The 17,971-nt window shown below is 47.4% G+C and overlaps 1 protein-coding gene across 6 annotated transcripts in view; it reads right to left on the bottom strand.

Annotated features, from left to right (window-relative positions):
• Positions 1 to 15,291, bottom strand: part of PKM (pyruvate kinase M1/2) — a 30,288-nt gene extending 14,997 nt beyond the window's left edge. The window contains exons 1-4 of one of the 6 annotated variants that reach the window (XM_017548114.2): positions 14,950 to 15,033; positions 6,094 to 6,210; positions 3,931 to 4,097; positions 2,133 to 2,224 (exon numbers count right to left, since the gene is read on the bottom strand). In XM_017548114.2, the coding sequence (XP_017403603.1) occupies positions 2,133 to 2,224; positions 3,931 to 4,084 (246 nt within the window). In that variant the 5' untranslated portion in view covers positions 4,085 to 4,097; positions 6,094 to 6,210; positions 14,950 to 15,033. Of the gene's footprint in view, positions 1 to 2,132; positions 2,225 to 3,930; positions 4,098 to 6,093; positions 6,211 to 14,949 lie in introns of those variants that run through there. The other 5 variants (XM_017548113.2, XM_017548112.2, XM_017548111.2 and 2 more) reach the window with 5 other exon arrangements.
• Positions 15,292 to 17,971: the final 2,680 nt, after the last annotated feature.

The following is a 17,971-nucleotide window of genomic DNA, read 5'->3' as shown; positions in this document are numbered from 1 at the left end:
CAGTGAGCGGGAAGACACTAATCTCAATGTTCTGCTCAGAAGAACATTTAAAATCGTCAGGAACTGTAAAAGTACATCCCAGCCCCTAGTCAAAGATGCATATGAAACAAGAACCCTGACGTATGGTCAGACTGAAACTGTTTACATTACATTATATAAGTTAGAATAATTTCAGATCAGTTTCCAAGCCCTGAGCCCAGGAACAACCTCATCTTGGTCTAAAACTTCAAAATAAACCCACACGAGGGACTTCTTTAAAAGATAAAAATTTAAAAATCTTAATTATAATCTGGGAATAGGAGTGAAAGCAGAGACAATCTCCAAAAGCCTTTTGAAGTTTAAAAAACCAAAATCGGAGCCAGCTCTCACCAGCAGGTGCAGCAGATTTCACTCACCCTTGCCATTTTAGAGCTGCGTGGTGTTATTTTACTGGATGGAAGAACCATAAAGCCTATTTAAAGGTCAACTTCTTAAAAATCTATTTCTGCTCCCTCTGCACGCAGGAGCCATGGCAGACTACAGCAGCAGGGATCAATATTGAACAGGCCGCCTCCACTGTTGTCTTTAGCTCTCTCTCTCTCTAAGCTAAACTAACACTTGTGGTAATTCTCAGTGACTCTTGCTAAGGACCCCTTGCTTTTGGAAAACTACAGTATTTCCAAAAGTTACGGGGACATGTCTTAACCTGCGTGATATGTCTGCTGGACTTGGTCAGGTCCCCATGACATTTAGGGGCCAGCCACTAGCGAGGCCATAGGCTGTTTATGAACATGGGTTAGGGAATCTGTGATGAAGAGTCTCATGTTTCCCGAAAGGAGGACTTCACCTCTTGGATTGCATTTTCCGAAGGCTTTATTTTTAGTCTAAACTTAATACCAACTTCCAAATGCCAGAGGGCAACCACTGTAAGACACCTGACCTTACAGGGTAGCATTTTCTTTACTCTCAACAGGAAATACAGAAGCCAAGACAGGGTCTCACTTTGCCTCCTGTGATTCCTCTTCTCAGTGCCATTATGAAATCCCATAATCTATGGGAAATCTATGATTATGTCTAAAGGTTTTAAAAAGGCACAGTCCCAGGCTGGACGTGGTAGCTCATCCCAGCATTTGGGAGAATCACTTGAGCCCAAGAGTTTGAGACTGGCCTAGGCAATATAGTGAGACCTCATCTCCACAAAAAAAATATTTTTAATTAGCCAGGTGTGGTGGTGCATGCCTGTATTCCCAGAAACTCAGGAGGCTGAGCCAAGAGGATCACTTGAAGCTTGGAAGGTCAAGGATGCAGTGAGCCATCATCGTACCACTGTAGTCCAGCCTGAGTGACAGAGCTTTAGTTTGTCTTATAAAATAAAAAAATAAATAAGACATGGTCCCTCAGGGAACCTCAAACTCTTCAAAATGAGTTTATTCTAAATCTAGGAACAGAGGCAGGAATGGAGCCATCCCCACAGCTGCTACCAGGCTCCTGGGCAAGGCCTCTGTCCACAGGTAAAGCCAGCTAATAATAAAGACCCCAGCAAAAATATAATCCTACTAGGCTTCTGAGGAAGAGTGCTAACTAGTGTTATTTTAATGTACCAGAACCTGTGGGAAGGCACAGGCTGGGAATACAGTACTCAGGAAGCGGGGTATTCTATGCCAGATAGTGCTTATGCATTAGGCTCAGTCCTTAAAAACTTGCAATAGTGGAAACCCTTCTCATGGACCTGCCTTGTTATCTTGGTTCTACGCTAGGCCAGAATCCATCTACTAGATGGTTCACCATGGCAATACAAGCTATAGTAGAAACCCTGGGACAGAAGAGTCAAGAGCTGTGGCCAGGACACTAAGGCTTAGAGGGTTTTCCAGTAGAACCCTTCCATGCCTTCCTTTGTGAAAGCTGAGTAGCAGAGGTGTGTGGGAGATCCATGGCCAGTGACAAAGGGGGTCTTCTTTGCTAAAGGAGACTCAGCCAGTTGCTTCGTCAGGAGAAGAAAGGAGAGTAGGGATGGGCTAGTAAAGACAAACTTCACACTGGCTGTGAAACCCAGACTCATTCTTGCCTAGTCCCTTGTGGCTAAATGAATACTGCACGCCCTCCCCGTTTCCTATAGACCATCACAATGGCCACAGGGTTCAGCCACGGCTCACCTCATGAGTTCCATGAGAGAAGTTCAGACGAGCCACATTCATTCCAGACTTAATCATCTCCTTCAACGTCTCCACTGATCGGGAAGCTGGGCCTATTAGGAAAGGTTTTAAAGTATTAATTATTCAAAGAAGGAAAAACATCAAGTTTGCTTACGTTTAAAGAATTTTTTTTTCCTGAAAACTTTTCCTCTCCCAAATAGCTCAAAAGTCTTTAAAAAGTACACGGAAGGCTACTAATGTGCCAGCTTACTTTCTTGATTTATTGGGACACTTCAACCATTTCCTTCAAATTCTGCAGACTCCCATCCTATCAAGAAAGCCTGGTAAGACTTGGCCAGCCTCCTCTGCCGTCATTGAAACTCAGCCAGATGTCCAACCACAGAATCTTGATTGCACAGAACATGTTAAAAAGGTCTTTTCTAGGTCTCTAAGTTGCTCCTACAAAGATCTGCTAAGGAAGACACCCTCTAAATTTTGTCTATAGTATAAAACCTAAAACATATGGATTATTTTTGCAAGAAATTTTTTTTTTAATTTTTTTTTTTTTTGAGACGGAGTTTCACTCTTGTTACCCAGGCTGGAGTGCAATGGCGTGATCTCGGCTCACCACAACCTCCGCCTCCTGGGTTCAGGCAATTCTTCTGCCTCAGCCTCCTGAGTAGCTGGAATTACGGGCACGCGCCACCATGCCCAGCTAATGTTTTGTATTTTTAGTAGAGACGGGGTTTCACCATGTTGACCAGGATGGTCTCTATCTCTTGACCTCATGATCCACCCGCCTCGGCCTCCCAAAGTGCTGGGATTACAGGCTTAAGCCACCACACCCGGTAAGAAATTATTTTTTATCATAAACTGATAGTTTATAATTTGGGTTACAAAGTTTGAATACAATACATACAGTTTGGATACAATGTGGAATAATTAAATCAGGTTAATTAACATATCCATCACTTTAAATACCATTTTTGTGGTGAGAATATTTGAAATTTACTCTCAGCAATTTTTTTTCTTTCTTTCTTTCTTTCTTTTTTTTTTTGGAAACAGAGTCTAGTTCTTATTGCCCAGGCTGGAGTGCAATGTTGCAGTCTCAGCGCACTGCAACCCCCACCTCCCAGGTTCAGGCGATTCTCCTGCCTCAGCCTCCCAAGTAGCCAGCCAGGATTATAGGCACCCGCCACCATGCCTGGCTAATTTTTTTGTATTTTTAGTAGAAACAAGGTTTCATCATGTTGGCCAGGCTGGTCTGAACTCCTCACCTCAGCTTCCCAAAGTTCTGGGATTACAGGTGTGAGCCACCACACCCAGACAATTTTTTTTTTTTCTTAAGACAGGATCTCACTCTGTTGCCCAGACTGGAGTGCAGTGGTAGGATCATGCCTCACTGTAACTTCAATCTCCTGGACTCAAGTAATCTTTGTTTTAGCCTCCCATGTAGCTAGGACTATAGGTGCATGCCACCATGCCCAGCTAATTTGTTTTCTATGTGTGTTTTGTTTTACTTTTTTGTACTCAGGCCGATCTCAAATTTCTGGCCTCAGTCGATCTTTCCAGTTTGGCCTCCCAAAGTGCTAGGAGCCACCAGGCCTGGCCATCTCAGCAATTTTGAAATGTCTAATACTCTATTAATTATATGCGCCATCCTGTGCACATACTAATTCGTTATTGCAACTTCCTATGACCTGAGTTCTCTCATTAGAGTCTGTGTAGCATCTTAGCACCTAGGTTTGTTAGGACATTTAGTTAGTTTTTTCAGGAGAGAAAGGGTCACTTTTTTGGGGGAAGCGGCCCACCCACTCACCAATGGTACAGATGATGCCAGTGTTCCGGGCTGTGATGGGTGGTGAGTCAATGTCCAGGCGGCACATGTGCTCCAGGAATGTGTCAGCCATGGCTGCATGCAGCTGCTGCGTCTGAATGAAGGCAGTTCCGGCTTCACTATGGGGCTTCGACATGGCTGCTGAGGTCCTGGGCCCAAGGACATTGAAAGAGAGTGGTAAGACTGAGAAGGGGTTAATATACCACTTAGCACAGGAGGCTGTCTCCTGCTTACACATTAACTCAATAAGCACGCTGTGTGCACAAGCCACAGGAAGCCAGACATGCTGTGCTTTATATGTTTGCTCCTCATGATGGACAAAGGGTTCACAAGATCGTGAACAATGGAAAGGCCCTTAATGACAAGTTAAACCCTCCCACCCACTGGACATAGCCCCCAAGCACCCACAGTAAGCAGGTCTCTCTAACACTGGGCTGACATCTACCTAGACAGTTTTCCCACCAACCCTATCTAAAATAACATCATTTAACATGCACTGAAGGAGTTACCAATCAAGGAAGTTGTAAGCAATCTTCCAGTGATAAAATGACTCCTAGCGTAGCGCCTTGATAAGCCTAGATCTCTGTATGTCAAGCTGTCACAAAGCTACAAATCTCTGCTTTGTCATGGGGCACCAACATTGCCTCTTTACAATCCTCACTCAAACCCACGGTTATTTTCCTGAATGCAAAAGCTTCCATCCCAGGAGTCTAAACCTAAAACCACACCTACTTTTGGCCAGGAGGATCTTGGGATATGCAAAGCAATTTGCACACAGGCAAGGATAACATAAGGGCACTGGTATAGTTCTAAAAGTATCACAACTACATTCACAGGATAGTTGCAACGTAGAGAAATTAAAGCTGCTGGTCAAATCTTTTCCCCAAATGATTTTTGATGCATATCCTGATTTCCTTTCTAAGCCTGACAAGTATACCACCACTCTGTAACACAGACTACCAGTTCCACCACTCTGTAACACAGACTACAGGTTCCAGGTAATTAACTAGCCCAGGTCACAACCCCGACAATGGCCCCGACCTTTACCTTCTTCATTAATGACTTACAACTAAAGTCACTCAGCCTGTTAGCTGATTAGACAAAGACTCAGGAGAAGCTTCCAGGCAGTGTTCGAAGAACTATCAGGTAAGGATGTGAACCGGAAGCTTGCTACATTTCTTATCAGAAAGCTGTTTCCTTGAGTTCTCAGACCAAGGGCTACTCTTTCTAAAACACTTGAGCCTAAATGCTTCAGCTAAGCAAGGTTCAGGAACAAGCCCCTTTAGCCCTCCCCCACCTCCTCCTAAATCTCAAAGTTCCAAATCAAGGCACCCACACATAGGACTCTAACTCCTTTAGCCTGTTCCATCCCTGACTTTGCAGGCTCTCTGGGTAGCTCCAGTAGAGTATGAATCTAAACCCATCTCTACCACCTCCAAAGAAGGCCCGTTAAGGTCCAAGGAGCTCTGAGGGCAGCAGTGAACAGTCTGTCAGCTATGGAAAACTGATGGCCACAAGTCCTCAACCACAGATTCTGAAACTTTTTAAAATGGGGAAATAAGATACTGGCTAACTATTCAACATGGCAAATGCACTCTTCATTTTGATGTGTATTTCCTAAGCTCCTAATAGGAGCTTCATTCCACCAAAATGAAAAAGTCAGTCCTCTCTTCCAGGACCTATACGGTTTTGTATCTCCTAGCACACAGTACGTGGAAGTGTTTGTTAAATGACCTTTCAGTCTCTCTGAATGCCTCTTTGTCAGAATGCCTCTTTCTGCTCCCCCTTCCCTAAATCTGAGGAACTTCTGAATTACCGACAGGAAAGCCTGGGCAGCCCTCGTCCCTTTCTTTCCCTACACTCATGGTTGAGGGAGGGCTCGCATACCTTCAGAGCTCCCAGCTGGGCTTCGGGTAGTCCGGCTGTTAAGAGAACATTACTAACAGATGGCACATCAGGCCAACTGGAACCAATGGGCCTACAATCAATCTGGGACTGTATTGTGAACGAAATAAGATCTGAGTCAGTGTGTTGGAGCAACTAATTCCACTCTTTTTAAAAACCATCAGCTGGCTCTTCTTAGACCTGAGATATCAGGGTCTTCTTGTAAAGAACTGGGTGAGGCCACTGAGTATCAGGTCATACCTTTGGTTCTCTGGGCTTGGGCTTCCGGTGACATAATGCTCTCCTTTTGGCTCGGGGTGGCTCCTTGGCCTCACTTGCAAAGACCGCTCAGAGCTGAATAAGGTTTGCCCTGGGGAGCTGTACAAGGATTAAGGTAAATGCTGAGTGTAACTAAAGCTCTTTGGGGTAACGGAAAAATTACCTTAATAACCAGGTATCCAGGTAGCAGCTGCTCTAGAGAGTCAGCTGTTATGTCTTTTTAAACCTGTGATTTACTAACATTCCACTATTTTATACCAGAACCTGGTCCCTCCCCTTTTCGGAGGAGGGAGGGGATGCCAAATTAAACATACCTAAAAGACCTGGGAGGATATACACTGAAATTTTAATATGTGTCATCTCGGTGGTAGGATTGCAGAAAAAAAAAAAAATACTCTTTATTACCAAATTGACTGGTATAAAAATAAAAATACTTTTACAGTAAAAAATTATGTGTACCTCTTTTGGAAATATCTACATGCATCCTATAAAATTGCTGGAAGGAAGTAAGTGAAATGTGAAGATACCAAGTCCATTAATCAACTGCTGCTCTATGCACTTCAAGAATAACCTGCTTTTAAAAGATGGCAGAGAAAAGATACATGTCTCAAGTCCTGTACACTGGGTTGTAATTTAAAATAAAAATTAAAATTAAAAAAAAAAAAGAAAGAAAAATCCATGTCTTAGGCCCTAGGCCCTAGATCACAAATGTATTGCAGGACAGTTTCAATGGCTTAAGAAGATCAACATTAATACATTCAGAACCTCAAAGCAAAAAAATAAAATAAAAATTCATAGGATAATTCCATGCCTTAAACCTGTTAGTTTCATGCCCAAATCCAGCAAACTTTTTTCCCCTGTTTAGTCTGCTCTCAAGCTTTATAGTAAAAGCTTTGTGACAATGTTCTGGTACAGAAGAGCTGACTCCAGGACCAGGAGATGCCATTAGCAGATAAAATTATATTGTCCTCAAACGCAAATCCTATTTCAATGATCTCAAATTAAATCTGATGTCTATAAGTTCTAATTTTCTGCTAATAAGTACAAAAATGACAAATGAAAATTTCCTTGGCATTTAGTGGATTTATACACTAGCAGTCAAAAAAAAGCTTACTTGTCATCAAGTTCATCCAGACTCCAGATCTCACATGTCCTTAACACTCCAGAGGCCTGGTATCTCATGCCCAGGTCTCTCCTCAGGCTCTGACCTGAAGCCTTCCTCGAGGGAGGGCCAGAGCTCTCCTGCCTTCTCTAAGATCCTCCACAAGCCTCTTCTCCCCAGCACAAGTTGCCCATCCCACTGGACTTTTCCCCGGCTCCAGGAAAGCAGCCCAGCCTTTCCTTCTGGGAAAGGCTCCTCTCCCTCATGCCAGCTGCCTGGACAGTGCCTGCCAGGACATGTGGCCCCACCCATGCCAGTCTGACTCACTGTTGCATCCTCCTCCTAGGGAGGCACAGACATGCAGAGCCAACCTCCAGCCGACAGTGGAAGCGTGGTGTATCCAATGAAAGCAGCACACACCATGCCCAGGTGCCGGAGCCTTATTCTTGAGCCCGAGCCCCTGCAGTAAGATCTTCCTCAGAGCCATGTCTCCTCTGTGAGAAAGGAGACACCATCTCTAAGAGGCCTTATTCTGAACTGACAGGTGGGAACAGGCATAATCACAGCTCAGCTCCAGAAGCCCTCTTCTCCCTGTGCTTTCTCATCTCAGACAGCTCCTGGCTCTTTATATTAGTTTCCTTTGTGTCAGACACAATTTTTTGGCCATTCTTCAGAAACCAGGGGACAAAAATCATAAAAAATACCCAATGCTCCCCACCCCAACCTTTTGTTTTGAGACAGGGTCTCGCTCTGTCACCCAGGCTGGAGTGCAGTGGTATGATTATATTCTAGCTCACTGCAGCCCCAAAGGATCCTCCAGCCTCAGCATCCCAAGTAGTCGAGACTACAGGCGCGCACCACACCCAGATCCCATGCTCCACTTCTTAGAGCCAGGACTGTTGTTGGGTTGCGCTGGGAAAAATTCACGCTTCACTCCACCAATTCTGTCTTTCACAAAGGTCCAAATCATTCTGCCCTAATAAACCAGCCTTGCCCGTGAGTCTGCATCCGCCTAAGTCCATTTATCTTTGTACCAATTAAGCTCTGATACCAACCTCATCACACAGATCAACTGTAAAATGATGGCACCTGATGCTCACTTTCTCTCTCCAACGTTGCCAGTAGGTACCCAAGATTGTGTTCCTTGCTGTGATGTCAGTTTGCTACCTACACCTCCAAGCCATGATGAAGGGCTTTCAGTCCTCAACTCTTCAGAACGCCAGCATCCGTTAGAAAGTTGGCATCATGATATGCTGGCATTCAGGTCAGCCTGCTCTCTAGCGCTCTTCCTCAACAATGGAAATGGAATTTCTAAGAGTTGCCCTAATCAAACTATGCCAGCAACGTGATCAAAATAGGTGATGGTCTGGAGTAGGCACTGTTCATCTTGATACACAGTTAAGGGTATGACAACAGCGTATTTGCATATAGGTGCAGGATACAGAGGATAAGATCTCTTTTAGCTAAGAGACCTGGGTCTGAAGTCCACACTTTAACCCCAGCAGGCCCCATAGCTGAAAATAGTATGGTGTTACCAGGCTACACAGAACAAAATGAGCCCACTTGTAGGTTTAAGTAAAATTCCCTTGCTTAAAAAAAAAAAAAAAAAAATCTTGCTCTTTTATTTCTTCAGGGCTAGAAGTAAGTGACTTATCAACAAGAACCTAAGGTCTTATTTCAAACTAGGGTGTGGAGTAGGGAAGAGCAACTGATGCTACATGGGCCTACTTCCCCAAAAGACCATCAACTTCAGGCGGAGAAGTCCTAAGTCAGAGAACCCTCAATGTCCTCAGACGCCGAGGATTTCCTGGTTCCATCCCAGCTGCTCGATGCAGAGAACTAGTTTCAGCCTGACGGAGGTGGTTTGGGTGAAGTGATAGTTATCTTGGGACACGGTGCCTCCTTACTAGGTTTAAAAGTAAGGCAGTGCTTCTGGGTATGATACCAACACTCTAAAAGCAGCAATGGATCTGGGACTCTGATTTAGGGCCTTCTTAAGTCAGGTGCAACTAAGGTGGGTAATGGCCTCAGCAAAACGAAGCGCTGCCTCAGCATTTACTGGAACGGCTGCCCTGCATTCCAGTTGGGGGGATAAAGGAGGAAAGGCAGTGCCAACACTCCAGGAGCACTAAACTAGTTAGTATGACTGGTCTTCCTACAGCAGCCTTTATAGGTTTGCTTCTATTTTGTTATGAATTAAAGAAAAAAAAAGTTTTAACATCTGCATCTCTACCACCCAGAACTGACCATTATTAACACTGAACCATGGCCAGCTGTGGTGGCTCACCCCTGTAATCCCAACAGTATGGAAGGCTGAGGTGGGCAGATCACTTGAGGCTAGGAGTTCAAAACCAGCCTGGCTAACATGGCAAAACCCTGTCACTACTAAACATACAAAAATTTAGCCAGGCGCGCACGTGTAATCCCAGCTACTTGGGTGGCTGAGGCACAAGAATTGCTTGAATCCAGGAAGCAGAAGTTGCAGTGAACGGAGATCACGACACTGCACTCCAGCCTAGGCAACAGAGTGAAACTCTGTTTCAGAAAAAAAACCACACACACACACACACACACACACACACAGAGAGAGAGACTCAGGTGTATTTTCTAAAAATAAAAACAAGAATTATAATTTTATACAGTTCATTTTTTCTCCATCCCCAAGCTCCTCCAACCCTTTCCACCTCCTTTTTTTTTTTTCTATTTTATTTACTTAAATAGAGATGGGGATCTTGCTACGTTCCCGAGGCTGGTCTCAACCTCCTGGCCTCAAGCGATCCTCCTGCATCAGCCTTCCAAAGTGCTGGGATTACAGGCGTGAGCCACTGCGTCCAGCCCCATCATGCATTTTGACACCCAAACCCTGTCATAAACTCTGTTTCCTTCCAGTTCATTTAAGTCTATGTACAGTGTATCTATAACTATACTGAACCCTGTAATATTGTGGCTTTCTTAATGCCCTAAGTGGTATACTGTACCTATCACTGGGCAACTTTTCACTCAGCAGCACATTCAAGATCCATCCAGTTGGTATGTAGATGTAACTAATTCATCTGAACTGTTATACTAGTCCACTGTACAACAGACCATTTTATTTATGGAATCCCTCACTGGTGGCAACTCCCCCTCCCCTTTAAACTAGCTTTCCTCTATTAATCAATACTTTACTCTCCTAGAACAAGTCTCCCTGTACTCTGTGAGTTTCTATATATCCAGAAATTAAAGTCTTAGGTCATGGGGCATATTTATTTATTTATTTATTTTTTTTTTTGAGACGGAGTTTCACTCATGTTACCCAGGCTGGAGTGCAATGGCGCGATCTCGGCTCACCGCAATCTCCGCCTCCTGGGTTCAGGCAATTCTCCTGCCTCAGCCTCCTGAGTAGCTGGGATTACAGGCACGCACCACCATGCCCAGCTAATGTTTTGTATTTTTAGTAGAAACGGGGTTTCACCGTGTTGACCAGGATGGTCTCGATCTCTTGACCTCGTGATCCACCCGCCTCGGCCTCCCAAAGTGCTGGGATTACAGGCCTGAGCCACCGCGCCCGGCCCCATATTTATTTTTATTCTTACTAAATATTGCTGAATTGCTCTCCAAAGTGGCTATGTCAATTTATTATCAACCAATCAATGTTGAGTTGCTGCCTTCCACACCTTTTCCCACACTTGGTACTGCCGGGCTTATTAAGTGTTTGCCCATCTGATGGGTGATATTCGTAGTTCTGCTCATCTAATGTTAATAACCAAAAAGAGATAGCCAGATAGTTTCAACATTTACATTTCTATTTCCCTGCTTCTTAACTCAGCTGAATCTCCTCTGAAGTGGCAGGCCCTGACTGATTCCACTGATGGGCAGGGTTTTTGTTCATTGCCAAACGAGACGTCCGTTGTTTAGTGTTGAAGAAAGATTATCTGCAAGTAAACTGAAGATATTTGGAAGGAACAGGACTCCCATCAGAGAGTCTTTACTGCAGAGTTCAGCCAGCAGCTATGCTGGTCCACAGTGGGAAATGCTAGGACCGGCAACCCTCCTGCCCTTGTATAGCTGATCTTGACATTTCTCCCATCGCAGCCACAGCCTGCTCGCAAGACTGCTTGCTGGCATCAGGAAAGAGGCTTAAGGCTCCTCAGGAGCTTTGTCTACGGACAGAAGCGGGGGAGGTGAGTCTCAGAGGCTGCCGAAGGTAAGGCAGCCGGCTAGCTCTCCCTCCTACGTGCAGACCAGCACAAACCACTGCAGGGGTGGGGCTTCACCGCATTGCTTGGTGGGGCCCTAAAGCCCCCACTCTTGAGCTTCTGGTCACACCAGGAGTCGGAAAGGCCTAGAAAGGCTGCATACCACCATCCACCCACTCACCTTCCCCCAACAGCCTCTTTAACAAAGCCCCAAGTACTGTATTCAGATTACTCAATTAGCCAGTCTGCCCCTTGGTGAAAAATGCAAGCTCCCTGAAAGTATGGTGGTATCAAAAATGGTCTTCACACACCTGGTTGTTTAGCTCTGTTCCCATCTGCATCAGTTGCAATAAAACTTTGTTCACAGGGACAACGCATTCTGTGGTATATATCAGTTAATTGGGATTTGACTGTGGACTTTTGGAGTGATTCAGAATGAAGGCTAAATGAGTCATTTTCCTCTACTCTGGTCTGTCTTAGCTCTTGGCCAAGTTAACACATCCTGAGTTGCCTTTATAAAAGCTGAAGCAAAATAAAACCCAAGAAAGTGAGTTTGTAATGTAAGTGCTGCATTTTTTTCTACCTTCCTGCCCACAGCCATTTCCTCATTTCTTCCATTGCCTCAATATTAAGAAATAAAATGGTTTTTCCTGTGACCCCACATCAGTGTCACAACATTCAAGGCGCAGAAGCAACTCCCGTAAGGTGCTGTTTGGAGTCACAGCTACCAAATTTGCTAAGTCACTGGGGGTACAGTTCTTAAAGAGCCACTGATGCTCTTTGCTAAAATATGAATACATTATTTCTAATGCAGTCAAAGTGGCTGTGCTAGACAGGAGATCAACATCCATACATTTCATCTCAAGTCAGTAACTGAGAAATGAGTTCAAGGACCTTCTTTAAGTCGTCATTAATCATGTCCCAGGAGAGGCTGCCAGGCCCTACAAGAAGCCCAGGAATGAAGCTGCACAGATTGCATTATCTGGGCACCAGGCTCTGCCACTCTGCACCAAAGCCAATCATTTTTCACTTAGTTGAGATATTTTTAATTGGGGGAAACATATGCTTCATTATTTGACTCACTGAAAGGGGAAAAGGGACTTTTTAAGCCTACAAGAACCACAATGTAGTTTCCCCACTCACCCAGCGAAGATAATTCTCTCAAAAGCAGAATAATCGAAAGGTTGAGTCATCTTCCCCACAGAGCCCCACTCCCCCACAGATCTGGTGATGGGTTACATTTCCCCTCCCCACACAACAGCCCACTCCTGCCCCACAGCACCTCAGGCCACCAAAGGGCAAATTATTTGCTAACAATGCTGCAGCAGAGGTAGTCCTGACCTCCATCTCCTTGGTGGCCTAGGGAGTGGCCACACCCTCAAGACCACCAACTGGCTCCAATCCTAACCTAACCAGAAGGGAGAGCAAGGCAAAGGCTGGAATGTTCCCGTTAAGTGGTATTCCACTTACAATTACAGGGAAACACCAAAGGCTTAAGTCAGCCCCTCCTTGACTGCCTTTGTCTAGAGGTCCCAATCTCAGATGGCCAAAGAGCATCCGCTCCAAGAGAGCTGGAAAGTTACATGATCAGTTACTTTGTCGACACTAAACCAGATCCCTGAGGGGACTGGTTTCCAGCAGACACTTGGTATTTAAAGCCTGATTCCCCAAGATTAACTGTAGGCGTTTGGGGACAGCAGGAAGATAATGAATCCAGAATTTCAGGCCGTTATGGTGGATTAAATAATTGTGCTCAAAATTAATACACTCACTCACAGGTTTTTCTTCTGGGTATCTCACCAGAGATTAGACACTGAACGCGAGTGTGCAATGTATATACACGTAGGCATGAATCTTTTCAACAATCATGAGGAAAATGTTGCTCAGTTTTCCCCCGGGAAACTAAGGCTTCAGGCTGAATTCCTTCAGTGAGCTGTCTCAGGAAATTAATGAGTCAAACCTTACTCTAAAGCCTTTTTGAAAACTTCCCAAAGTCTCTGTCCACGTGGACCTTCACTGTCGGCCTCACTTTACCCGTACCAGCGAAGGTCCATGCCTTGAGTCTGAAGTACACAGATTAAGAAGCCAAGGGATGCCTTTCCATGACTGGGTCTTGAAATGACCTTCAGACTGGAAGGTGCTTTCCTACATCTTCTAATCCAGTGTGCTTGGCACGTGGTGAGACCTTGCGAGGCTTCCTGTCCCTCTCCCTCCCCCAACAGGAAGCTTGTACCCCCCTCTCAGCATTACAGGGAATAAATTTTATGTTCGTTCCGTAACTAGATTGTGAGCTCTGTGGGCTATTATCTAGTCATCCTGGTCACCAACTCCAACCACCAAAGAGCCCTTGACCCACACCATCTGCGTTAAATGAACACGACAGATTTCCTGCCCCCTCTTAACCAGACCCCCCACCCCACCCCGCGGCCTCCACGTTCCGCAAACGGGGCGCATTTGTTAAGAAACATGCAGCAGAGGCGCGGAGCGGGCTAGCGCCAGGAGGCCGCAGCGAAACCTGAAGCGGTTTCCCAGGCCCGTTCCGCGGCCCAAAGCCATCGCCCGGTGGGCCCAGGGTGTGCTACGTGCAGCCCGGCCGCGGCGGGATGGAGTGCAGTCCCTCGCGGCCATCCGGCAAGGGCCCGGCAAGCTCGCGGGCCCGGAGCCATTCTCCAGGACCTCGCAGGCGGCCCATCTAATCCCGGCCGCACGGGACGCGCCGCGCCACAGGGGGAGCCGCCCAGTCTCCCGGCAGCCGGGCAGGCCAAGGTTACGTAACCCTCCGGCTGCCCCCGGGCCGCCGCATCCCGCCCGCCCGTCCGCTCCGGACTCGGGGCCTCAGCACCCCTCGAGCCTGCGAGGTGGAAAAGGGGCGCGGGACCGCGCACAGGGACCAAGGGAAGTGGGCGGGCACGACCAGAGCGGAGAGGGAGGGGACGCGCCGGGAGAGGAGGGGGGATGCAGGGGAGCGGACGTGACCAGCGAGCAGGGGGAGGGGCGGCGAGAGGGGACTGGGGCGCGGGAAGGGCGGTTGCGCATGAATGGAGGATGGATGCGGGAGGGCAACCACAGCAGAGTTTCAACAAGTTACACGGAAAGCATCGGAAGGAGGGGACACGGACAGGTTGAAGAGGAGGGGGTGCAAGGACCGGTCTTAAGCGAGAAGGGGAGGACAACAAGCACGGAGCAGGGATGCGGAGGAAGTGGAGGCAAGGGTGGGATCAATCACGAGGGAGAGAGAAGGCAGGGGAGGATGGAGGCGGACTGAGGAGGGGGGCAGGAGAAAGAGGATGGGACCAGAATGAAGGGAGAGAGCTGGGGGGAGAAAGAAGCCGGGAAACCCGCCTGATCTGGAAGGAACGGCGCTGGGGACTTCTAATGCGCAGGCCCCAGGCGTGAGGACCGTTCTCCTCTCCCCAAGCTCGACCGCGTCCCAGACGCCCGAGATCCTGCGCCGCCCCGCCTGCGTGCGCCGGGCCGCCAGGCGCGCCGGGATTCCCCACTAGCCGGGCGCACAGGCCCCAGGTGGGGACGGATGGTGCAGCCTGTCGCACCGCTCACCTCGGGTGCTGACCGACTCCGGGTACGCTGCAAACGTGAGGAGGCCTGCAACCCCGGGATGCGCAGCGGCTGTGCAGGGAGCCGAGCCTCAGCTTCAAGGTTATCCTTCTGCGGGCCGCCGCAATCCCTCCGCCGCCCCGCCCCCTGCCCAATCCCGGCTCCCCGCGACCCGGGCCCCGCCCCCAGCGTCCTCGCGGGCGCAGTCACCTTCAGGAGAAAGCGGAGCGGCGGCGGAACTCACGGGCAGGTTCCCCTTTCGTTGGGAGGGGGGACTACATTCTTCGGCGGAAGGACACGGATGCAGAGTTACAACTCGACAACCCTGACGGCCAATGGGGACGCGGCGGGGCAGCGGGGCCCGCCCCCGGAGCGACGTCCCTCTCACATCCCGGGGCGTCGGGCCACCTGTTGCCGCCAACGTGGGCTGCCAGGTGGGGTCTCTTTTCTTGGCTCTCGGCCCAGGTCACCCCAGCTGTCCCGGCCTACCCGGGCAGGGTCCAGATTTATGGGTTCATGGGTAGCATTCTCCCGGCCCCGCCCTGCCACTCTCCACCCCTCTGGGTGTCAGCGCCGCCGCACCCTTGGGGACGGAGCTGAACGGGAAGTTGGGAGGAGCTGCAGACTAGTGCGTGGTTGGAGGTCGCGGCCACCGTCTGAGGGGTTCGGGCACAGGAGCGCGAGTAGGGTAAACTAGGGACTGTGGAGTGGGCCTGGAGCGGGAGCGCGAGGCCCTTTTGCTCTTAGGACCATTCATTGCCCTAGGACTGCGGAACAAGGAAGGACAGGTTGGGGCCCTGTGAGTAATTTAGTAGGGCCTGGAATCCTGCAGAGCGAGCGCCTGAGAGTAGAAAGCAAATAGAAGGTATTGATATTAGCGCAGAGCTGGGCATCTAGAAATATCAAGTCGGAACATTAGAGCCGATAACCTACGCAGGAGTCAGCATTTCTGTTTTCACCCTAGTCGTGATTTTAAGTCAATGTTGTTGGAACTTTTCCTACATTTTTCTACAAGGCATTTTCCGATTTCCCAGTTGTTAGCCAGCAACCAGGAATGCCAGCAGTTGTCAATTAAAGCAGCTGTTAACTCTTGCCTTCATTCACAGATACAATGTTGTGGCATTCAAAATATGAAGTCTATTCTGTTAGGTTTTTTCTTTTCCTGGCAAAAGAGACTAAATGGGTGTGACTTGCTCAAGCATACCGGCTGCCTACAGCTGAATCACAGGCCTTCATTCGCTTCCTGTTAGCTCAGATAAGCTGGAAGGAGACAGTGACAGCCTAAAAATGAATTTGTTTTAAGTGAGATAAAAATCTTTCAATTTCTTCTGTAAGCCTTTCCTGGTCCCTTTGGTTGTAGGTGGGAAGTAAACTACCTACTTGATTATTAAGGCGGTGAAAGAACATGAAGTTGTTGAGAAGAAAAAAAGACATGCCCCCCTAGGGAGAGTTAGATTCCTCCCTATTAGAGAAAGAGCGATGGCATAAAAGGCCCTCTCTGGCCCCTGAGCTGAAGACAAACTAAGAACAATGGTGGACAACACTGCGATGGCAAGGATCTGGCCAATGCTGGACTATGTTGTATTTTAAGGTTCTAAATTGTCCAGGCATGGTGGCACACGTCTGTAATCCCAGCTACTCAGGAGGCTGAGGCACGAGAATCGCTTGAATCTGAGAGGTGGAGGTGGCAGTGAGCAGAGATAGCGCCACTGCACTCCAGCCTCGGTGACAGAGCCAGACTTTGTCTTAAAAACAAAAAAAAGTTCTAAATCTAGATATGTTCCCAAGACTGAAATGCACATGTATTAAACTGGAGAACTGATGGCAAACTGTTACTCCTCAGTTGCAGATTTTGATCTGACAGTTACAGAAATACTGTCCGTGAGACTCTCGCAGAGACAAATCCAGCGAATCCTTGCTCACATTAAATGCATAGTAAAAATTTGTCACGCTGAATTTAAGGTAATTTTCTTTTTGCTGAAAAGTAGGGCAGTATAGAAGATAAAGCTTGGGTTCCATCATACCTTAGCTCCAGTTCCACTCACTAGCCCTGTGACCAAATATTGTAATTTAATGTGTAGAAGTCCAGTTCCTCAAAAGTAAATTGAGGACAATTCCTGCTTCACATGGTGGGGTTTGATGATGTATGTATGTGAATGAGTCCAACATTGCCCAATAGGCATCCTCTTTCTTTGGGAATTGACTAGCCCTGGAGGGCTGTCCTTGTGTGATACACACACACACACAAACACAGAGAGGTTTTCATCCAGTTCCTTGCTTATAACTTCCACAGTTCTTGTTAGTCTTTTATTTATAATGTTGGGGGGCACATTAGGCTCAGAAGCAGGCCTCAGAGAGCAGAATCTCTCTCTCCCTCTCTGACCTCTGTCTTCCTTTCACCTGTTCTTTTCCCCCCAAGGCAGAAATCTTCCCCCAACTTTGTGTCTTGGAGCTGGCTATAAATAAATTATTTGTCATACCTTTTCTGATTGTGGATCATAAGACCCCCCCATTTCAGAAGGAGTCCTGCCCTGTACCTTGGAGGAAAGAATGCTGCACAGAGGCCAAGACAAATCTTGACAGGCCTTGCTGGGTTCCCTCACCCAGTCTAGCCAATCAGTATGAGATCATACCCTTTGGTCCAAGCACATTTCTACCTGGTCATCAATCATGCCTATCCAAGGAAGTCTCCGTAAAAGGCCTACGAGTACAGGATTTGGAGGCTTTCGGATAAGAGGTTCCTGAAGGGTGGCACTCCCAGGGAGGGCATGAAAGCTCCATGCCCCTTCCCCCGTACCTGGCCCTGTGCATCTCTTCACCTGTATTCATTATAATATCCTTTATAACAAACCAGTAAATGTGTTTCCCTGACTTTTGTGAGCCTCTGTAACAAATTCATTGAACCCAAAAAGGGAATCATGAGAATCCCAAATTGAAGTTGGTCTGACCTGAACTGGTGTCCAAACCAAGGGCAGTCTTGGGGACTAGGACCTCAACCTGTGGGATCTGATATTATCTCCAGGTA

Source organism: Cebus imitator, unplaced genomic scaffold, assembly GCF_001604975.1.
Source record: "Cebus imitator isolate Cc_AM_T3 unplaced genomic scaffold, Cebus_imitator-1.0 Scaffold203, whole genome shotgun sequence".
Lineage (NCBI taxonomy): Eukaryota > Metazoa > Chordata > Mammalia > Primates > Cebidae > Cebus > Cebus imitator.
The sequence above is the reverse complement of the archived record's forward strand: the minus strand, read 5'-3'. Positions and strand labels throughout refer to the sequence as shown.